At 43.3% G+C, this 21,538-nt stretch overlaps 2 protein-coding genes across 2 annotated transcripts; one reads left to right on the top strand and one right to left on the bottom strand.

The window, feature by feature from the left end:
- The first annotated feature begins 2,237 nt into the window (after positions 1-2,237).
- Positions 2,238-14,701, top strand: LOC130389708 (partitioning defective 6 homolog alpha-like). Its single transcript, XM_056599634.1, has 6 exons — positions 2,238-2,705; positions 4,461-4,683; positions 9,739-10,028; positions 10,407-10,532; positions 11,684-11,877; positions 12,299-14,701. The coding sequence occupies exons 1-6, from the start codon at positions 2,604-2,606 to the stop codon at positions 12,618-12,620; spliced, it is 1,257 nt and encodes a 418-aa protein (XP_056455609.1). The 5' UTR covers positions 2,238-2,603; the 3' UTR covers positions 12,621-14,701.
- A 3,366-nt stretch (positions 14,702-18,067) lies between these two features.
- snx20 (sorting nexin 20) lies at positions 18,068-21,131 on the bottom strand. The gene is made up of 3 exons (XM_056599649.1): positions 20,737-21,131; positions 20,469-20,608; positions 18,068-19,759 (listed from the first exon to the last, which is right to left on the bottom strand). The coding sequence occupies exons 1-3, from the start codon at positions 20,846-20,848 to the stop codon at positions 19,088-19,090; spliced, it is 924 nt and encodes a 307-aa protein (XP_056455624.1). The 5' UTR covers positions 20,849-21,131; the 3' UTR covers positions 18,068-19,087.
- Between the last annotated feature and the right edge of the window lie 407 nt (positions 21,132-21,538).

Below are 21,538 nucleotides of genomic sequence, written 5' to 3'. Positions count from 1 at the left end.
CTAGACTTGTGCTGCATTAGCAGAATAGATCTAGATCAGCAGCATTATGCTATCTCTGTCCACACGCTCCTTTTAATATTGTTTATGTTTGGTGCTTTCATTTGTTTTTTGTCGTGAACAGAGCTATGAATAGATAGAAAAATCGGATGGAATAAACATGACATCCCTCATGTCACAACCTGTCACACCCATCAGACAAAGTAGACGTGCTGTGAGTCAAAGCAATTGCATACCACACACACTTGACATACTTTGCCTCATTGACTGCACACCTTGCTTGAAGAAGAAATGACTCACCCTTCTTAATAGGCACCACCTAGCCAAAACCAGTAGACCAATAGCATGGTTTTGTTAATGCATCTTGGAATTTGTTTTTATTGGTTGTTTTGTTGACTTTCAATTTTGATACACTTACTTAGTAAGTAAGGTAATGCTATAGAAATGTTTTCTGCCAATATCAAATACACATTACATTTATAGAAAGACTCCTGAGACAAAGAGACAAAACTTGGAAAGGAATATAAATATAGAAGTGAGCATTCTGCAAGTCTAGGACTAGGTAAATTTAAAACAAAGATGTAATTAAAACTAAAATACAACTTAAAAATTATTCTCGTTCTCTTGTTTCCATTTTGTTGCACTTAAAAGCTGTTTCTTTTCTTATTATATGAATTTTTGGGGTTATATCTTTATTGTTGAATGAACTACTGTATGACGCTTTGGACAAAAGTGTCTGCAAAATAAATGTAGTTTAATGTAATGTAAAAATGATCAGGCATTGCTGAAGATGACAGAAGACAAGAAGAATCATGCTCTGAGTTTTTTATTTGACATATTGGTGGCTACATGATTGCAAACACAACAAACTTGAGGTCAACTGCAGTTGCTGTTGCAAACGCATTGCCTCCATTCATCGGATACCACTGTTGCTATTATTGTTGTTGAGCCAATATATTTATGTGTGCGTGTATAAGTGTGTGTGTGTGTGTGTGTGTGTGTGTGTGTGTGTGTGTGTGTGTGTGTGTGTGTGTGTGTGTGTGTGTGTGTGTGTGTGTGTGTGCGTGAGAGAGAGTGACAGTGTGTGTGTGTGTGTGTGTGTGTGTGTGTGTGTGTGTGTGTGTGTGTACGTGCACGTGTGCATGTGTGTATGTGTGTGTTTTGTCCCCATTCCAGGACTATGCTATCACTCAGGATCTGCAGGGAGGAGGGTGGAAAAAAGAGGGAAAGGGAGGACAGCAGATAGCTGGCAAAGTACAGGAGCAGTTCGAGGGGGCTAGGACTGGGCACACATCCTAGTACAGGATAGTACTAAACACACACATCCTAGAACAGGGTAGTACTAAACACACACATCCTAGTACAGGGTATTAAACACACACATCCTAGAACAGGGTAGTACCAAATACACAGACATCCTAGTACAGGGTATTAAACACACACATCCTAGTACAGGGTATTTAAACACACACAGCCTAGTGCAGGGTAGTACTGAACACACACATCCTAGTACAGGATAGTACCAAATACACACACATGCTGTGCAGGGTAGTACTAAACACACACACACACACACACACACACACACACACACACACACACACACACACACACACACACACACACACACACACACACACACACACACATCCTAGTACAGGATAGTACTAAATACACACACACACACACACACACACACACACACACACACACACACACACACACACACACACACACACACACACACACACACACACACACACACACACACACATCCTAGTACAGGATAGTACTAAATACACACACGCACACACACACACACACACACACACACACACACACACACACACACACACACACACACACACACACACACACACACACACACACACACACACGGAGTACAAGGTAGTACTACATGCACACATTGACGCCACGATATTATAATATGAAAAAAGATAGAGGGAAGGAAAATGTGGAAAAAAAGAGATAGGAAGTTTAGAAACGATATTGTATATTGCTCTTTTTGTTGAATATCTATTCGATAAACCTATTAATGGCTATGATCTATGGCCAGGCTGTCTCTTCTTCTTTTTTCATCTTCTACGTTTTGTGAAACATCTAACTCTTATCCAACCTCGAATTTTTCATTAGAACTAGCCTATTCTGTTTCTATTAATAATGTGGTGACAAGATCATAGGAAATACACGCCCTGTCCATTTCGCTCTCCTCGCCCAGGTTTGTTTTGGGCCCTTCAGTTCCTGATAGGAAGATTCGAGACGGCGGGGTGAAAAAGAGATAGCATTGCCCTTTTAGCAGGAGAGCTTTCCTATGCCACCGGATCAAGGCGACGTTTGCCCATCCGGCGGCCACACCATTCTACACCTGTCGCGATCGCTGTTCTCCTTTCCGCCTTCTAACACAGCTGTGAGAACAGAGGCACATTTACATCGCCAGAGACACAAGCACTGACACTAACTGGAAACGTGGCGTGATTTTCTTTTTGTCAACACCAACACGTCGATCGAGCGGACATTGTCTTCGATATCCAGCGTTTTAATGTATTGTTTTCTCCCCGAGGGAAGGACAACAACACGTCTGGTGGATGATTTTATCCGCAGTGCTACAACCGGACAACACTATGTCAAGGCACCAGCAAAGGACGCCGTTCAAACTCCCTCAAAACGTTGTGGAGGTCAAGAGCAAAGTAAGTATGGGTCTTTTACCATCATTATGATTCTTTCGTTTTTTTTGTTAGTCGTTTGGACATGAGCCAAATGTGTTTATTGTTATGGATGCGCGGTCAATCAGTGCAATACGGCACAGTGCTGGGTTTCTACCGTAGTGCTTCTGGTGTGTAGCGTAGCGCTACTGGTTTCTACCGTAGTACTACTGTTTTCTACCGTAGGGCTACTGGTTTCTACCGTAGGTAGAGGGGTATCGAACAGACCATCGCCATCTATTGCTTAAACTGATACTGTATCGTGACAGTACTGAGTTATTTACACGTGCCTCTGTGTTTCGTGGGTACCGCCGCTCTACCGTCCTACGATCCACCGCCGGGTCGAAGCACCTTCTAATCCTAAACGCACCAATTGTAAATCCCATGTATCCCCCTTTTTTTATATCTTTAATCCGACTTGGTCAGACGTTTCATCCTCGTTCTGCTGTGACATGCTATTCTATTTGATTTCCATTATAATTTATTGTCCTCATCTTATATTATTATTACGCTGGTTCTGCATTACGCATTAGAACCAACCCCCCACCCCCACCACCCCACATTCTCTATAGCCCGTGTACTACATTCTCTCATAATGGGTCATGGATTGTGGGAGGGTATGGTCGGAGAGATTGATCGCCGTTTTATCAGGTTTGTTACATGTCATACTACACATTGCTGTCCCTCACAATGTGTTGGGAAATATGTCAGGCATGTGACGCTGAGGAATGTTGCAGGGCAGGTAGAGCAGGCTACAGTTTTCATCGCTACTGTGAGCCAGGCACTTCTTCTCCATCCAGCCGTCAAGTCGTACCCTTTGTATTAGCCTACTGTTGTCGAGGCTCCGGATGTAAAATAACGCTGTGCACCCCATCTACTTTTACATTTGGACATGTTTGAAAAAGGCGCTGAGTAACACAAAGTAGTGCGAAGAGAAGGGCGCGTTCTTTTCTTGGCTACGTTGTCCTGTCAATTACTACAGATCAAATAGGACAAAACTAGTAAATGAAAAACTAGAAAACTTGAAAGTCCTCTCACAATGACCTACAATTAAAACAGGCTGTTGAACGGCCATGATGATATTTACACGTTTTTAATAATTGTAGGCGCAATCATGACAATGACTTCAAGTTCTTCATGATACATGTTCTTAATGGCAGTAGTTGATGTCATATTCCGGATATCCTGACGGGCTGTGTAGCATTCTGCATCACCTGACGGGCTGTGTAGCATTCTGCATCACCTGACTACATCTCAACATTTTTGAGTTACATCTCAGAGAAGTTTTTCAGATGACATAAATAGATTTCAAGCTCCCAACCTGTATTTCTGTGTAATTCTTTGGTACCTTTATCAATTAAGCCAATTAACCAGTGACACTATTGTACTGGCTCATCCAATTGTCTGCCCAATTGCTTAATTTCATTTGACAAGAAGTAAAGAGACAAAATGCAAATAATGGATTTAGAATTCAGCTCTAATATATTTCTAACTAGCCTTTTATCACCAATGCAGAGAAGGCTTACACAACCAATATTCAGATGAGATTTAAAATCACCCAAAGTTGGCAAGCAAATAAACTATTATGAATAATCATAAAATAAATAAATAATAATCCAAATCTTCTATCCATGACATGTACCCGTTAGCAGAAGGCGGAGGTTACGCAGCGAGTCTCCTAATGATCTAGATGGGCGTCAAGCTGCGCTCCACATCCCTCATGCTGGCTCCTCTCTCCAGTTTGATGCAGAGTACCGCCGCTTCGCCCTGAAGCGGAGCGGCGCCGGAGGCTTCCAGGAGTTCTACCGCCTGCTGCAGAGTGTCCACCACATCCCGGGGACGGACCTGATGCTGGGCTACGCCGACATTCACGGGGACCTGCTGCCGATCAACAACGACGACAACTTCCAGAAGGCCGTCTCCTCGGCCAATCCGCTGCTACGCATTATACTCACCAGAAAAGGTAAGGCTGTCATTATCCCTGTAAGACGAGTTAGGGCAGACATTATCACCCCCATAAGAGGTAAGGCTGTCATTATCCCTGTAAGACGAGGTAGGACAGACATTATCACTGTCAGAAGAGGTAGGCCAGACATTATCACCAGAATTGGTAAAACAGACATTATCACCACCAGAAGAGGTAGGTCAGACATTATCACCACCAGAAGAGGTAGGTCAGACATTATCACCACCAGAAGAGGCAAGAAAGTACATGAAAGCAGCAGACTAAGCATTGGTGTTATGAGCGAAACCTGTCTTTGACCTCTGATGACACCTCGGTCATTGCGTTGCCATCTGATCACTCCTGTTCCATACTATGGGTGGGTGCCTACCTGAACGCTAGAGAACATAAGCTGGATGCTGTTAGACAGACCCTCACACATACACATGTGCAAGCGCGCACACACGCACAAACATATGAAACCAGCCCTCCAAGGTGGGGGTCTGTTCCGGGGGTACTATGGCTCTTTCTTTGCATTGTTCTTTGTCTTTTCCAAATTCAGCTGTAATGTGAATCCGATGCTGACTACAATAGGTTGCTATTGTTGTTTGCGATGCAGCCTATCACGTGTCTGATCAGATTACTTCAACAGTCTGTATACACAGAGGCAAAAGAGCAAGTATTTGTCACATAGAGGATATATCTGTTTATGGAGCGATATAATGTAGAAAGGATCACGTATCCATCTCAACATAATGATACTGGTGCATGTCAGTAAAAACCTGTATCTTTATTCACTGTCTTTTGTGAAAACTTAGGAAATGATTTAAGTTATTGTAGTTATTATTGTATTGCTCTGGGTCTTGGACCCATGGCATGGTTTCCCCATGTTTCCCCATGGTTACCCATGGTTACCCATGGTTGACCATGGTTGACCATGGGTAAACCATACTCTTCCCCATGGTTATTGTTTTAAGGGGAAGGAATTCAGATTTCCTCATTTTAGTTTAGGCTCACGCAGACACACCCACCACATACAGGTTCTGCATTGTTCCTGGCATCATCTGCAACACCCTCTCTGTGCTTAAATTATTATCTATTTTGTCTCTCTTTCTCCACCCTGTGTGTGTGTGTGTGTGTGTGTGTGTGTGTGTGTGTGTGTGTGTGTGTGTGTGTGTGTGTGTGTGTGTGTGTGTGTGTGTGTGTGTGTGTGTGTGTGTGTGTGTTCAAAACCCATCAGTACTATGCACTAATAGCTTCTCTACGCTATTAGTCACTGAATGGGATGAGCTCACTCTAGAAGACTCTAGAAGAAGATAATCGCACTATCTCAATTTATTTGTGTGTATTTTTGGCGGTCATGCATTCACTCTTTTCTGTAGAAAAGGCTCAACAATCGGGCCAATGCAAACTTCTGCATCATTTAAGTACATTTGTGACAATGGGACATTAATTGAGGCTAAATGAGTGTGTTTGTGTGTGTGTATGCATTTGAATGGGACACGGACACAAAGCTAGACATCAAAGTTTAAGGAGATACTATTTGGCTCTGCTTTGCATTCGGCTTGACGAAATATGTAGATCTGTAAAATCAGTGGAACCTTTTAAAAAGACCTCAAACCCTCCATGAAATCTGTTGGCTACATATCAGAGAGATGGATGGAGAGAGGGCGGGAGAGAGAGGGAGTGAGACCTGGCTGCAACAGCTGTTTATACTGTCCTCCAGTGAGGGGCAATGGGGCCTTTGGTTTGGGATTATGGTTGGAATGTTGCAACCATTAACACCACGGGGGCTGGCCCAGCCTAGTACCTATGTGCACACAATGGAACAGAAAATGTATAAATGACAAGGTAAAAGGATCCGTAAAAAGAGCCGTTTCAAAGCGACGCAGAAGTTCTGGGAATGGGTCTTAAATTGTCATGATATAGGGTTGTCTGTTGAAAGGTACAAGTCAGACTTGTAAAGGACAGAGGGAGAAAGAACTTTGTTATTGTTCTTCATTTTTCACAGCAGAAGTTACTATTTCCAAAAGGTCAACATGTTATTCAATTTTGCAAGTTCTTTCTTTTAGATTATCTTCTGTGTGTGTGTGTGTGTGTGTGTGTGTGTGTGTGTGTGTGTGTGTGTGTGTGTGTGTGTGTGTGTGTGTGTGTGTGTGTGTGTGTGTGTGTGTGTGTGTGTGTGTGTTGTGTGCTGTAAAAATAAATTTAAAGGCACTAATCAACTACAATGAAATTGTCTGACTAAAGTCTGACTTATTGTATTAGGTGGGATAATGGAAGTTAAATCCTTATGTGGCTAGAGTTACAAGTTGCTGATTGTGGAGGAAAATACTTTTATCTTGGGGAGAACAAATACAAAATGGGAGGAACAAACCATCAACACCGGTTGGTCATCAGAAAAACAAACGCTTTATCAATTTGACGCTCAGAAAAAATGGTGTGTCAGCAAGAGCCTGGGGTTGGGGGTTGTTGTGTGCAGCAGGCAGACAATGACAGTATTCTGCAGGGTAGAACACAGTTACATACATCTCTCAGACAAGGCCTGCTTAGAGCATGTTGTACGAGCTGAAATATTGGCACTCTAAACTGGCATGTTTACCATGTCATCACTGCCATTAAAGCTTTCTTCTCTGTCTTAAAACCCTGACGTTTCAAACGTCTGTTCTGTTTTCTTAGAGACATTTTGCAATGTTTTGTAGCTGAGTGACTCTTCTACTTTTTGACTAAACAGTGAACATACTTCAGGGAGTTGTGTGAACATACTTCAGGGAAGGTTTGGTTAACAGGTTTTTTTACAATAGAATCTGAATAAAAAAGACAAAATTTAAAAAGTTTCATCGACTTTCTTTGGCTAAGCTAAGCTAACCGTTGACTATAGCAATAATACATTTTCCTGGTCAAGAAAAAGAGTTGATCTGCAACATTTAACATATCGGAAAAAAATATACTGTACTGGAACTCCTTGTTATGAAAATATATGAAAGATATTATTTTAGAATTATTTGTTGTTGTTGACATCCTCATCATCGTCCTTGATGATGGAGTGATGAACTGCCTGAGGTCCACGCATTATAGAAAGACGTGTACACAGAGGAAGCAACAGTCTGATGGAGCTGTGCGACGGCTATTCCCGGAATGCGAGGGGAGGAATGCAGAAGGTCGGGTATTTGTCTCCAGTGGAGATAGGCACGCTCTCGGGCAGGTTGATTGTCTACAACATTTTCCTTGATCCTCTGGCTCCTACATGACTCGCTGTTTGGAAACAGCCAAAGTCCTTCAATTTCACTGTGTCCACTTCAGTGATTTCGGCAAAGCTAATTCTTGACAGAGTTGACTGATGATACTCCATTAAAAACCATAATCTCAGCATAGCTCTGATAGATCTAATATCTCAGTAATTAATGGAATAATTATTATTATAATGGGAGATTTAAAAATATTTTATGCAATCAACAACATTGTGTGTGGCTTTGGCAGAAAGCATAGACTTCTTGGCTGGAAAGGGTTTCAATATTAACGTTGTGTTAGCGTATTAAGTTGTGGTGTATGCAGACGCTTGATATATATTTTACAATATAACTGTGTTATGGTTACTTTGATCATAACCACAATTTAATAGGAATGCATGTAACATGGTTTTCCTGTAGCTCGTACCAAATGTTAATGGAAAAACATGGAAGATGATTTAATATTTAAATTAAATTACAAGCACACAATTTATGCAGTGTCACCTCATTTATTCACAGCACGGATCCGATTCATGGGAAGTCGGGCACTAAATAAATCCCATGTGACTGTGGAGGAGAGAGGAACAGACTCTGACCTTCCCCATACTCTAGAGAGTGTAAACAACCTCCGACAGGGTCCATTTAGTCTGATAACGCATTCCTTGAACCTGAAGAGCTGAGGCTGAGTCTACTACAAAAATGCTTACGGCGAAAACACCATTTAATGTACACCTAGGACGGCTTGACATTGATTGTCGAAGTCAACCAATGTGGGCTTTCGCAAATGGAGAAAGGAAAATCTCTAGAATCCAAATAAAGCTTGTGAGGAAAAACACAAGAAAGTAAAATATCTCAGCATGAGATGATTGGCTAACCTGTCTGCAGGACGCGGAATTTGATCTTTTAGCATAATATTTTCAGACCCAAAGAGATTACTTTACCTCCACACATAAATTAAGAAAAATATGCAGGCGTGCTGACGTACTTGGATAAGGTGATATGGATAACCCTGTGAATACAACCTGGAAATAAGAAGCTAATGCTTCTCTCTTCTCCCCTAGCCCCTCTACCTCCTTCCCTTCTGAAGTCACAATCCTAGGCCTATAGTCACTGGCTCCGTCACCTTCTAAGGTTTAGTAAAAGGCCCCTTTGTATGGCGCAAGTCCATAGACCAAATCATATCGGGACTAACTTATCAGCTTTAAAAAATATCTCTTTCATGTGGGCCCCAAGTTTGCTTCAATGATGCATTGTTCAAATGTTTTTATTAGAGTTCTGTAGTATTTATTTCTGTGCAGACTGATCTTGGTACACTGGACCAGATCTGTTGCATCGGGTTATAGATCCAGATAGTTTCTTGAAGGTCCTCCATTAGGGCTCACACACCTTGCACTGTGCCTACTGCCTACCTCCAGATGTTGGAGAGAGGTTTGTTTGCACAGTGACATTTTCTCGTCACCGGTGATTCCCACTGGGAGGAACGTGGGCAGATTCCATTGGGTTCTTGTAACCCTTAACCCACCACAAATATATATATGTTAAATATTTGATGAATTTGTTAAATATGAAACTGGGATGGTGGATTGTTGCTGATCAATAAAGACCAGAAATAGAAGTACAGCTTTTTAATTTTAAAAGCTTTGGTTACTACGATATTAATAATAATGATAAGTGATAATATAGTTATGGTATAATAGTAGTTGAAAGGAAAACGTTTGTTGTTCGGTGTGGATGAAGGGGTACTTGAGCCGTATATAAGACTGAAAAGGTTGGGGAGTCTGCACCTTTTTAAAAGGATCAATAAGGAATAATCAAGCCTTTCCCTCTGACTTCCTGCCCTCTCCAGAGGATGAGCCCATCGTGTTTGCCACCAACTCTCTCCAGAGACGGAAGAAGGGGCTGGGCTTGACGGGGCTCCGCCCTAATGCCTCGGGCTCCACCCACCAAAAGAACAAGCCGGTCCTCATGATTGGTCTCCCGCAAGACTTCCGGCAGATCTCGTCCATAATCGACGTAGACATCCTGCCCGAGTCGCACCGGCGGGTACGGCTCCACAAACACGGCACCCGCAAACCGCTGGGCTTCTACATCCGCGACGGGGTCAGTGTGCGCGTGACCCCCCAGGGCGTGGAGAAGGTGAGAGTGCACGTTGTTGTAGTTGTTGTTGTTTTTGTTTATGTTTTGGTAGATGGCACGTGTTAGGATGTTGTTGATACTCGGAACAGAAAGCACTTCGTCATCGTGATCTTGTTTTTTTAAGTAATGAGATGAGTAAGCAAAAAGTGGTTCAGGGTTGTATTGTATTTAATTATTTACTTAAGTATCCTATTGTAGCCTGGTTTTATATGACATCTATTTTTGTGTTGATTTATATCCCAATCTTGAAATATTATCTTATATCTGAGGAGAAATCGGACCCTTTAGGTTCAGCTGTTCTTACAGTATTGAAGTACTGCACTATTTACTCGTAGTCAAACATCAGATTCCGTCTGAACGGCTGTTGCGTCCCCCCAGGTCCCCGGGGTGTTCATCTCCCGGCTGGTGCGTGGGGGGCTGGCAGAGAGCACGGGGCTGCTGGGGGTCAACGATGAGATCCTGGAGGTCAACGGCATCGATGTAGCGGGGAAGTCTCTGGACCAGGTAAATAACATGGGATACCAGTAGCTGGGACTTATTTATGGGCGCTGGTACTTGTATATGTATATTTTATACTTTATATATATTTTCACTCACTCACTTAGAATAAGAGTAGCCCAAATGAATGATGGTGGGGGCTCTAAAGGTAGTTCCATGAATTGTGTCAAGTAAACCCTCAGGCCTATTCAACTGTGGAAAATAAATATTCCCTTACATAAATAATCTTGGTTGGACTCATTTACCATTAGGTTATTCCCAATTAACTTTTCTCCGGGTAATTTCCTGTTTAAATTCCCCATGAAAGCTAAGTAAGTGTTTTTACATTCCAGGCTGGGGCCACTGGATTACGTTTAGCAAAGGGTCCTTTCACATCCAGGTGGAATATTGTATAGGTATGAGGTGAAGTCGAGGCCACGTCCATACCACACTGGCTTAATCTCAGGAACACAGCTTTTTCTTTACTTCGTCGTTTTAGCCTTCCGTCCCCACTGCACCAACACTTTCCACTCCTGAAAACTGCTTCTTATAGGTTTTACCCTTAGAAGCAAGCTTTTGGAAAACTTGCTTCTAAGGGGATGAATCTGTACAGCCTAATCTTTGATAACTTGTAACTTGAGGCGATCCGGACATTGTTGGTGCCGCAAGTGGCCTGTAGCAATGAAGGCTGCTTCTTTAGGGAAGAGCCTCTGTGGCCAAGCAGACTTCTGCAGGCCTCTTGTGGAGGTTACAGTTAAAGAGGTTTGGTTGATGAACTTGGCCTGTAGCATGTGCTTTAGCTAGGCAGGGAGATGCAATTAGGCTGCTTCTTATAGGAAAGAGTTTCTGTGGCCACACATCCTCCCTCAGGCCTATTAGGGAGGTTTAAATTAAAGAGGTTCGGTTTATGATTATTATTTAGGGTTTACCCAAAATGGCAAGTAACAATTAAATACATGCAGTAGCAGCCGTTTAATCTATGGAGTGCAATTTGATTCCATATTTGTATTTTATCCTGTGTTTAACAGCTACCCTTAATTGTAGATCTAAAATGTTTGGTTTCCTTTTTAATGTATTAATTAAAATATCTATTATATATTTTTATAAAAGATGTACCCATGGTTGTTGCATCTCGTATAATGTATTCCATTCGGTGTGACGAGTCTCCTCTTCCCCAGGTGACGGACATGATGGTGGCCAACAGCCACAACCTCATCGTGACGGTGAAGCCGGCCAACCAGAGGAACAACGTGCTGCCCCGGGGCAGCAAGGTCTCCGCCGGCAACGCCTCTCTGGGCTCCGGGTCCACAGGCTCCGCCCTCTCCTGCGACTCGCCCAGCCCGGTGTCCCATAGCAACCCCATCACGGCCAGGTGAGGAAACCGACCTGTGCTGCACAGGCAGACACGGAGGGGTAAAGGAAATGGGACGATAAGAAGATTCACTTTGTTTTACTGCAGGGATTTGCTCTGTTTTGAAATGAGAAAGTAACTTATAAAATGCGTCCACCCACCCACAGGGTCTTCTCCCTATGTTGTCAGCTCCTCCCTTTGAGTCAGATGTTGTTTAGGTTGTTGGGGTTGTAGTCACACCTTTCCAACTTTGACCGCCTTAACAAGCAATCAAGGTGTTATAACATAATAAACAGCATCGGGATGGGAATTTGAATTCTGGTTTAAATAATAATAATAATTATTTAAGGCATAATAATCCTTAATGGCTCACTTTTCAATGTCTGTCACTATTGAACAGGGATCCGATTTGTTAGTTATTTCACTCTGTTTGTTTCCATAGCGACAGCATCGCGGAGGGCTACAGTGAGGAAGAGGACGACGACGGCGACCTCATCATCGAGAACGACAACCTGTCGACGTACATTCCCCACAACTTACACAGCAGCAACAACGGCAACTACAGCAGAGACTCCCTGGGCCGGCTCGGCTCCGTCGCCTCCAGCGCGCCGCTCGCGCACAGCGCCTCCATGCCCAGTAGCTTTGTCACCTCCACCAGCGACACTTCCATGACGACAGTCAATCAAAACGGTAGTCCCGCCCACACGGCCAGCAGCAGCAGCCAGGAAAGCATGCGAGAGGACGGCAACAGCATCACCCTGTAGCCACCGCTAGAGGGCGCCAAAAACACACAGCCGAAGAGCACCAGAGCCGAGACTTAACTCAGTAGCCGCTGTTAAGAAGGCGCCAAACTCACCTGAACAGCACCAGGGCCTGGAATAACTCTGTAGCCACCACTAGGGGGCGCTAAACACACTCAAAAGGGCAACAGGGCCTAGTCTCACTCTTATCCCCTTTTAAATGTATTAGGCCTGAATACGTTATTTATGGTGCCCCTCACTAAATAACCTTCAACCCGCCACACTCAGACACACAAATAAACTACCCTCACGGGTTCTAGGGTGAAAGATAGGGAGTTCCAACGCAAAAAAGTGAGAATGTTTAGGTTATGTAAACTCCAGTACTGCATGTGTGTTCCCCCCCTGAATGTATATTGGTTGATGCAATCTCTCTATTGCATAAACAGGAATTCATTAATTTTAGAATAACATACTTCCAATGGTTTATTTGCTCTTGCTACAGTGCCAATACCTTACGGTCCGTTACTTGGTTGTCTTCAGTTGCCTATTTGGAGGTTTGTTAAGGTAATCGGTTTGGTTGTTAGTCTCATGGTTCCCTGTTGTTCTTTCCTTGGCCCGGGTAACCTTGCCTTTTAACACTATCCTCCAAGCTCCACTGATAAAACTAGTATGCATTTGTTGAATTTTCCATTTATGTATGGCTCTGGATGCTCAGTGAAATGAACCTTTCAACAGATGTACCCTGAAACAGTGAGATCATTCAGATCAACGCGATGTGAATGATAACATGCCTTACCTTCAAACATTGCGGATACAACCGCTGCAGTACTTGATCATGTTTTGAGGTCACAGAATACAAACTATGAAAAAAAAGCCTGTGTACACAGACACACATGCTACACTTGCATTCTCCTTAAAACAAAAAAGAGCTGCAGATTTTATTTTAATGTATAATATATAAGCATATGAGATGAAAATGAAGGATTATAAACAAGGGAATTTTGATTACATGGGATGGGATTTTCTATGTAAAAGAACCTTTTATATTAAGTGCGAATTGTGCAGAGTATTTTTCTTATTGTATTTTTAATTGGGTCTGGAGGAGAGGCAAAGTGGGAACAGCTGAAACATGAAGGAATATAATGGAAACATACCAGTGGCAGAGGGCATTCAAATGCACACTGTGTATGTGTTCTCTCAAATCAGTCTACAGTATTTATTGGGCCCTAATAATGGCTCACAATTTATCCATGTGTACTCTTAAGCTTTTTGTCCTATACCAATAGGGCTTGCATTAATTGTGGCAGGCTAAGACGAATCTTAAGTCTACTGGGAACCCAGCTCAAAAACCTGATTCTGTTGAGAACTGGACATGATGTTTGATTGTTTTGAAAATAGGGGGCAATATCATTTTTGGGAGTCAATTATTTATTCATTCCTTAATTCATTGAATAGTTCCCTTTTTCATGTGATGATAAGTTACCAAATTGGTATGCAGAAAATAAAAACATTTAATACACAAACAGAACTAGGTGAAATAAATGATGAATGCATTGGTTAATACAGTTAAAATGCACCTTACTGTAGAAAAGTAATGCTGTAAGTAGTTGAGAGGAAAGGTTGGTCATTCCCAAGCCGACTGTTTGAACCAAGCATACTTTGGGCTTGGAGGCACTGAGGCAGGCCACTTGGTGTCTCAGTCAATAGGCCTTTACAATTGAACTGTGAGTGATTTGAAGGACACATTCTAATCTTCAAGTCACAAACTGTTGTAATAAAGTACTATGAAAATTATTTGGTTATTATTAGTGGTATTATGCTTTTTATCCCTGAACTTCCCTGCAGAGTTTCAATAATTTGTTTTTCGGTCCAGTTATCTGCCTGGGATTGCCATGACCGGGCACCAGAATGGGTAACGACAGTTGGGTACATAAAGCACAACATTGATATAAAAGACCCCCATGCACACAAGCACGCGAACCACGGTCTTCTACCGGTAGAGGTCAGTAGAGGACCGTCACTAAATTTGCTATTTTGTGTGCGTGCGTCTGGAGTGGCAGGGTTGAAGCGGTTTCCATGGAAATCTGACGTAATTATGAAATGTGAATACAATTCAGAAATTTTACTGAAAAGATGTAAGATTTCCAATTATCAACCTCTAGTGGCTTGAGTTGTAGCTACAGTAATAGCTACGTTAGACAATTTCACTGTCGTCTGAGATTTTACAGCGAGAGGGGGTGCGCTGGTTTAATATAATTTCTCCAGTAGGCTACAAGGACACACACACACACACGTTTCCACTTTTCTACTTGTCCCACAACATATTCAAATTCTAATGGTTTCACGTTACATAGACATGACTAAAGTTTGAATTAATTAAAATATGACAGAAAGGCAGATGAAACCGCTACATTGCTTGACGCACAGTTATGTTTATATTTCATCAAAGTTGCATGGCAGAGGAGCATATACATTGTATATCTATATGCATACATTATGGTAAAATATACATTATTTAACATCAGAGATCATGCTATTATCACTAAGTGACATTCATTCACAGAATTAACTTGATCAGTGGTAATAAACGTTTCACTACATGAATATAAACATATTTAACACAAATAAGGTCAAACAGCACAAGAACAACTTTCTCAAAGATATAAATATACAAGCACCAATAATAGACAAATGGGGAGGATTCCCTATTCACATTAGCAATTGTCTACAACATAATTGCAAAATACAGGAATGGTCAGGGTTCAGATATATACAATACATCTTTCTATGTACATGCAAACAGACAATTAATGAATATGTTTTGTAAAGGGTATCTATGCTTGATATCTGTCCTGTAGGTACTGAAAGAAGATGTTCTCTGAGCACAGGATCTCACTGGGCTTGCCGACCTTGAACTCTCGCAGCCTTTGATAGCCTACACCCACACAAACACACACACACACACACACACACAAACACACACACACACACACACACACACACACAACCACACACACCACACACCGCACACGCGCACACGCATGCACACCCTCACACACACACACCAACACCACACACACCACACACACCACACACACACACACACACCACACACACACACACACACACACACACACACACACACACACACACACACATTAAAATAGTTTAAGTAATTTTTACTTGAAAACATGGTTAATGTTTATTCATTGGGATATCTTATATTTTAAATTGACTCTTGCTAAGTTTGAACCTCCAAACAATACTAAGTATTGTTGGAAGGTTAAAAGGTATTTAAAGGAAATTAAATAGGCCTGCTTATGGAGTAAATCAAAAACCAAAGCTTCAGCTTACCTTTGAGCGTCGCATACCGTCCCTCAGGGCCCTGTTTCAAATCCCCAGCCTCATTATCACTCAAATACCTCTTTCCGTCTGAAGAGGAATCCAAAAGAACAACACAGAAAGAGTCGTTAGGGCTTGAGTCCAGTGACAATTTCCCCCATATCTTTGAAAGCCTTTCCACAGAAGTGTCATCACAGGACAATCAAGGGGTCACTCCTAACGCTCATTCATGACTAACTATAGGTGTTCTCCTTTTATGAACCAGGGCACAGGAGGTTAAAGCAATGCAATCTGACCATAGACCAAGTGGCTGCCTGGAAGTAGCAGACCAACAATTTGTGTTTGGGTCGTCCTTTTTTGTCAATTGTGTCTCACCCTCGCCTTCGTCGTTTCGTCAGTCCATATGGGTGGCTGCCTTCCTGAACTCTACAGCACGTGAGGTGGGTGCTGTTAGACAGCCCCTTTGGACCTTTGTTTGGTGCTTTCAGAAATGATGGATCACCTTTCCCCAGTGTAGTCCCTTCACCCCTATACCTGTATCTTCCAAACCAATGACGTAGTGCCTAATTCCTTCGACATAGCCTGTGTTCTGAGTAAACAGAACACAGGTCCTTCTTTGAGAAGGGCCTATTGATGTTAATCATGTTTTAATCTAACCTACTAAACAATTTGGTAGCTTGACTCACGCTTTCCCTTCAGGTACATCATCGACTGAGGTCCCCATTGGATGTTCAACTTTAAGCAGGGAAAGGGAATGCCGTTATTTAATTCTCAATTCTTCGGCAACCAAATGAGTGACAAAGTAGTAATAAATAGTATAATATAGTAGCAAAGTATTTTACCTTTTGTGCATGACAGGACTCTACAAATAGAGAGATGACAAGGCCGGATATCCAGATAACTGTAACACTCATCCGCTGCATATATCAGGAAAATAATTGCTTTAGCAATCAAGCAAAATGTTAAAGTTGAATGTGTCATGGCTGCAGATATGATACCGAACACTTATTATTTGTTATCTAAAGAAAACTCTGCATGTTTACCAATCGAAAATAAACTGCAAACGACCCATACACTAACAAACATCTACGTCCAAATAAAAATCGAACACATGCTTTCCTACCATTTGTGCCATCTTAGAACAAGCTTCCATCTGCCAGTCCAGTCAGACTGGTGCTACACGATGTTCCCATGGCCTTTATATACCATGTCAATAGCAGCTCATGGGGTGAATCCTTGTGTCTCCGTGCAATACTGCGGCCCAGGTGTATTGTAGCTTAGCGGGAATCCTGTTTACTAGCCACTCAAAAGTGGCCAAAAAAACAACCGCTTGCGTCACACTGCTGATTTAAAATAATTACAGATCAATAGATCAAACACACTAACACACACACACACACACACACACACACACACACACACACACACACACACACACACACACACACACACACACACACACACACACACACACGCACACACGCACACACACACACAATCCCCCCCCCGCCACACACACACACACACACAGAGGGCAATACTATGATTACTACTAGTTTTGAAAATAAAAACAATTGACACAAAACCTGATGAGAGATAGAGCTTCTTCAACACTAGCAAGGGCGTCTTGGCTCAAACTCATGAGCAGGCCCCAAACAGGTTAAGATAATTGTGAACCTGATCTGCAATAATATACAAAGACTGCAATGTTTATCTCTGTTCATAGCACATCAATATAGAAATGGGCAGAGATAATCTGGCTGTCGCTAGGGTTTAGTTGTGGTAGTCATCTTGAGGTTGCAGTCGGCAGGAGATAATACGGTTAGCGATGTGGGAATTGTTTGTCATGCAATTAAGCCTTGAATCTGGGAAATCTTCATGCAGACCAGATATTATTATTGAGGTTTTCCAGAGGATGTACAGATTATGGCATGTAGGCTCATGTGTGTGCTTCATCTAGGTGCCTTCCCATGGCGGTGGGAAAGGGAATAAGGCAGTTGATGTTTACAAGCAGAGCAGACAATAAGGTGTCAAAAAAGGTCCCTGTATGCAAAACTGAGGCCAAAGCTGCACAGCACAGTGAATCACATATGCACAATGTCGGTAAAGGACTTTGACAAATTACTTTAAGGATGGTTGTGAGTCTGGCCTTTTAGGTTAAGGTATATGGGTAAGAGGTGTTTAGTTATAGTTGAGTTATAGTTAAGTTTATGCATTTGGTCAAGTTTAGGGTGTCTTTTAGGGATGGATAGATTTAGGTTAGATTGTTAGGTTTGAAGGTGATTTTACATTCAATAGGCCTACATAATAAGCTAATGCAACCCGTTCTTCTTAAAATTAATTAAACATCTAATAGTCTATATGTATACTTGAGCATGTTGGTGAAATACGCAGAACATTATAGATCAGTGTACTCATTCAACAAGGCTACTATTTCTGTTTTTCAATACTTTATTTTGGTAAAGATGCATACAAGGGCTGTGATTTTGATGGGGCTTCTGATTCATGACGTTTGTTTTTAGTACATTTACACTTGTGCATGTGAAATGGGCCTCTTAATAAAGCCACATGATTTCAACAGGCTAAACTAATTTGCGGACCAGAAACTGACATCAGAATCTAGGACGCTCTTCCTTCCCCTTCGTTTGACCTGATAACATTGTCTGCGTAAACATTTTGCTCAATGCGTTGTGACTTCCTTATAACACAGGGATTAGGTTTAATCACTAAAACAAGGAGCTACACTTACAGTGCTATCATTTTGACTAGATTGTAATTTGGTCTTTTAATCAATTTATGGATTCCTAAAATGGTCCCTGTTGCTGGTTTACGTTCTCCGGGGCCACTAGTTGTTCCTGGAAGTGGAACAACCAATTTTACATTCAGATTTAAACATGATCCAAGGTTCGTAGAGACCTCTTAGCAACCGTGATGCACATTCAACGGGCCCCTCCCAGATAGGCTCAATAGGCTCCATTCAACAGGCCCCACCCAGAGGCCCTCATTCATGGGGACTCTCCCAGAGGGCCTCCTTCCAGAGGCCCCCCTTCAGCAGGCCCCGCCCAGAGGCTCTCATTCATGGGGCCCCTCCCAGAGGGCCCCTTCCAGAGGCCCCCCTTCAGCGGGCCCCGCCCAGAGGGCCTCTGTCCTCAGGTAAACTCCTGCACCACCACCTCTTTCAGTGAAGCAGAAGACACCCGCCCCCTCTCTGAATCCCTAAACAGGCTCAGCTCCTCCTGGAGCTGGGCTACGGGCCGATGCAGCTGGTAGCCCACGTCCACCAGCAGCTCCAGCAGGGCCGCTCTGTACCGGCGGAGCCCGTAGCGCCGGACGGCGGGCAGCGCCCTGTGCGCCGCGGAGAACGCCTCTCCCAGCTCCTCCAGGTCCCGGTGGCCCACGGCCAGGGCGCACAGCGTGGGGACCAGCAGGGTGGCGCTCTGCCAGGGGGCCACCTTCTCCAGGAGGGTCAGGGTGGCCTGGAGCTGCTCCGTGGCGGGCTTGAACTGCCCCGCGCGCAGCAGGTCGTGGGCACGCCTCTGCTCCTGTCCCGTGAAGAATTCGGGGAAATGACTCGAGTATCGGACGCATCGGACGGCGTATATTTTGCCGAGGTAGTCTTGAAGGCCCAACCGGCGTTCCGCGATCACTTCAGGGTTGAAATTCCCGCTGAGGAGCTTCCGGGGGAAGTGCACCTCCTCCAGCTCCTCGCTGAACTTCTCCAGCAGCTGCTGGTGGAAGCGGAAAAAGTCGCTGTAGCGGCGCTCTATTGCAACACGCTGGGAGTCGTAGCTGCCGGAGCGCATTATCACAATCTGGTACAGCTGTGGAAGACATAACACTTTCACTATGGACCTGATCCACCTTCATGTGAAATATCCATTTACATAATTGAAATACAACACACAAATATTCCGATTTATTCCGATTTTTCTATAAAGGGCTGATTACGGTTCCACGTCGACGCAACGCAAGGACCCGGCATGCGCTTCGACGCAGTCTTGAACCTGTTTTGGTTCTGCTTCGGGTTTTGGTGAGCGGACCAATCACAGCCCTTGCTGTGGTTCAGGTTAACATCTTTGGGAGGCACACGCCAGGCCCTTGTGGTGGACGCAAGGAGGGTCCACAAGGACGTAATGGGTCCGTAACCCCCCTTGCGTTACGTCGACGTGGAACCGTAATCAGCCCTTAACAATGCACCATCAAACCAGTGGAGTGGCTAAGGTGTTTGTTTGACTTCCCTTTCAAAAGGTTTTGGTTTTGATCCCCAATGTCTGCAGCCTACCTTGGATCCTTGAGCAAGACACCCTACCCCCTTGCTAGGCCTTAACTATATGCGTCTGAATGGACTACATCAGCAAGCAAGTTGGAAGCAATGTCATGAAACAGAGCTGCCGTTGGATTTCAAGTGTTCTGTTTCTATACGGACTACAGTCAACTTGAGGTCTACATTTATATTCATCTTCTGGAGGAGTATGTTATCTTCCATCGAGGACTTGTAGAGTGTGAGCATGAAAGCATTTCGCCACTCACCACATATTTGGTGAGGCTGTCTTCAATAATGCGCGTGGAATTGATTTCAAACAGCAGCTTGATGCCTCTGTTTCTCTGTTTCATCTCCTTCAGGTTCTGCTGGAGCTCCTTGGTAGTCAAACAGGAAAAGACTGGGTCTTCTTCACACACACAAGTGCACCCCCACACAGACACATACACACGCACACACAGATAAACATTTAGTAACCGATAAAGCATGCAGTTTCAGTTGTAAGCCCAAATCTGGTGTTCTTTGGGTAAAACTAACCTAGAGTACTGGTCCCCTGTGTTTCAGTCGGCTCTGGGCGGGTTGGATTATTCTGCTGCTGGTGTCCATGAGACCGCTGGTGCTGAGCTTCTATTGGCTGTCCTTCTGCCATGGAAGTTGTCAGCTTAGGTCAGGGTCAACGAAGGTAGAACAAATGGTCAAAGGGACGACGGTGATCAGCGATCCATCTGTAAAAAGACAAAAAAAACATTTTAACCAACTGTTTCAGCCCCTGAAAAAAATAAGCTGTGGTTTTGACCCACTCCCCAGCTTTCCTTTGTCTCTGGTTCCTGACTCTCTGTAGCTTCTCCTTGGTTTGTAAGTTACTGTAAAAGGTCCTGGTGTGCTTTGTTACCGTTATCAGAGTTTCTCGTTTTTGCTTTCCTCATAGTAAGGAAGAGTGAAGCAAGAGGAACACAACAGGTCGGTGAGGAAGTGAAAGACCAGTGTGTGTGTGTGTGTGTGTGTGTGTGTGTGTGTGTGTGTTGTGTGAGTGTGAGTGTGAGTGTGTGTGTGTGTGTGTGTGTGTGTGTGTGTGTGTGTGTGTGTGTGTGTGTGTGTGTGTGTGTTTGTTTGTTGTTTGGGTTTGTTTTAGAATACGTATCATTATTATAGTTCTTTAAAAAGATATTCACACTGAAAAGGAGTTGGTGATCTATCACAAAGGTCAGGAGAGCAATGCAGAATCGTTTCTGTATTCTAAAAATATAATCAGGAATGAGCAGGTGAAGAAAACAAGAGCACAGAATAATTTGTCTCTACGAGAGAGAGAAAGAGAGAGAGAGAGAGAGTAGAGAGAGAG

The sequence above is a fragment of the Gadus chalcogrammus genome, chromosome 9, assembly GCF_026213295.1.
Source record: "Gadus chalcogrammus isolate NIFS_2021 chromosome 9, NIFS_Gcha_1.0, whole genome shotgun sequence".
Taxonomy (NCBI): Eukaryota; Metazoa; Chordata; class Actinopteri; order Gadiformes; family Gadidae; genus Gadus; species Gadus chalcogrammus.
This window is presented reverse-complemented; position numbering and strand designations above follow the sequence as displayed.

Bases quoted from the DNA above. Each gene is read 5' to 3' on its own strand.
- LOC130389708 (XM_056599634.1), top strand. From the start codon at position 2,604: ATGATTTTATCCGCAGTGCTACAACCGGACAACACTATGTCAAGGCAC. The intron at 10,029-10,406 runs GTGAGAGTGCAC...GCGTCCCCCCAG, and splicing joins CCCCCCAGGGCGTGGAGAAG to GTCCCCGGGGTGTTCATCTC. The intron at 11,878-12,298 runs GTGAGGAAACCG...TTGTTTCCATAG, and splicing joins AGCAACCCCATCACGGCCAG to CGACAGCATCGCGGAGGGCT.
- snx20 (XM_056599649.1), bottom strand. From the start codon at position 20,848: ATGGCAGAAGGACAGCCAATAGAAGCTCAGCACCAGCGGTCTCATGGA. The intron at 20,609-20,736 runs GTTAGTTTTACC...GTGTGTGTGAAG, and splicing joins ACAGGGGACCAGTACTCTAG to AAGACCCAGTCTTTTCCTGT. The intron at 19,760-20,468 runs GTGAGTGGCGAA...TGTCTTCCACAG, and splicing joins ACAGCCTCACCAAATATGTG to CTGTACCAGATTGTGATAAT.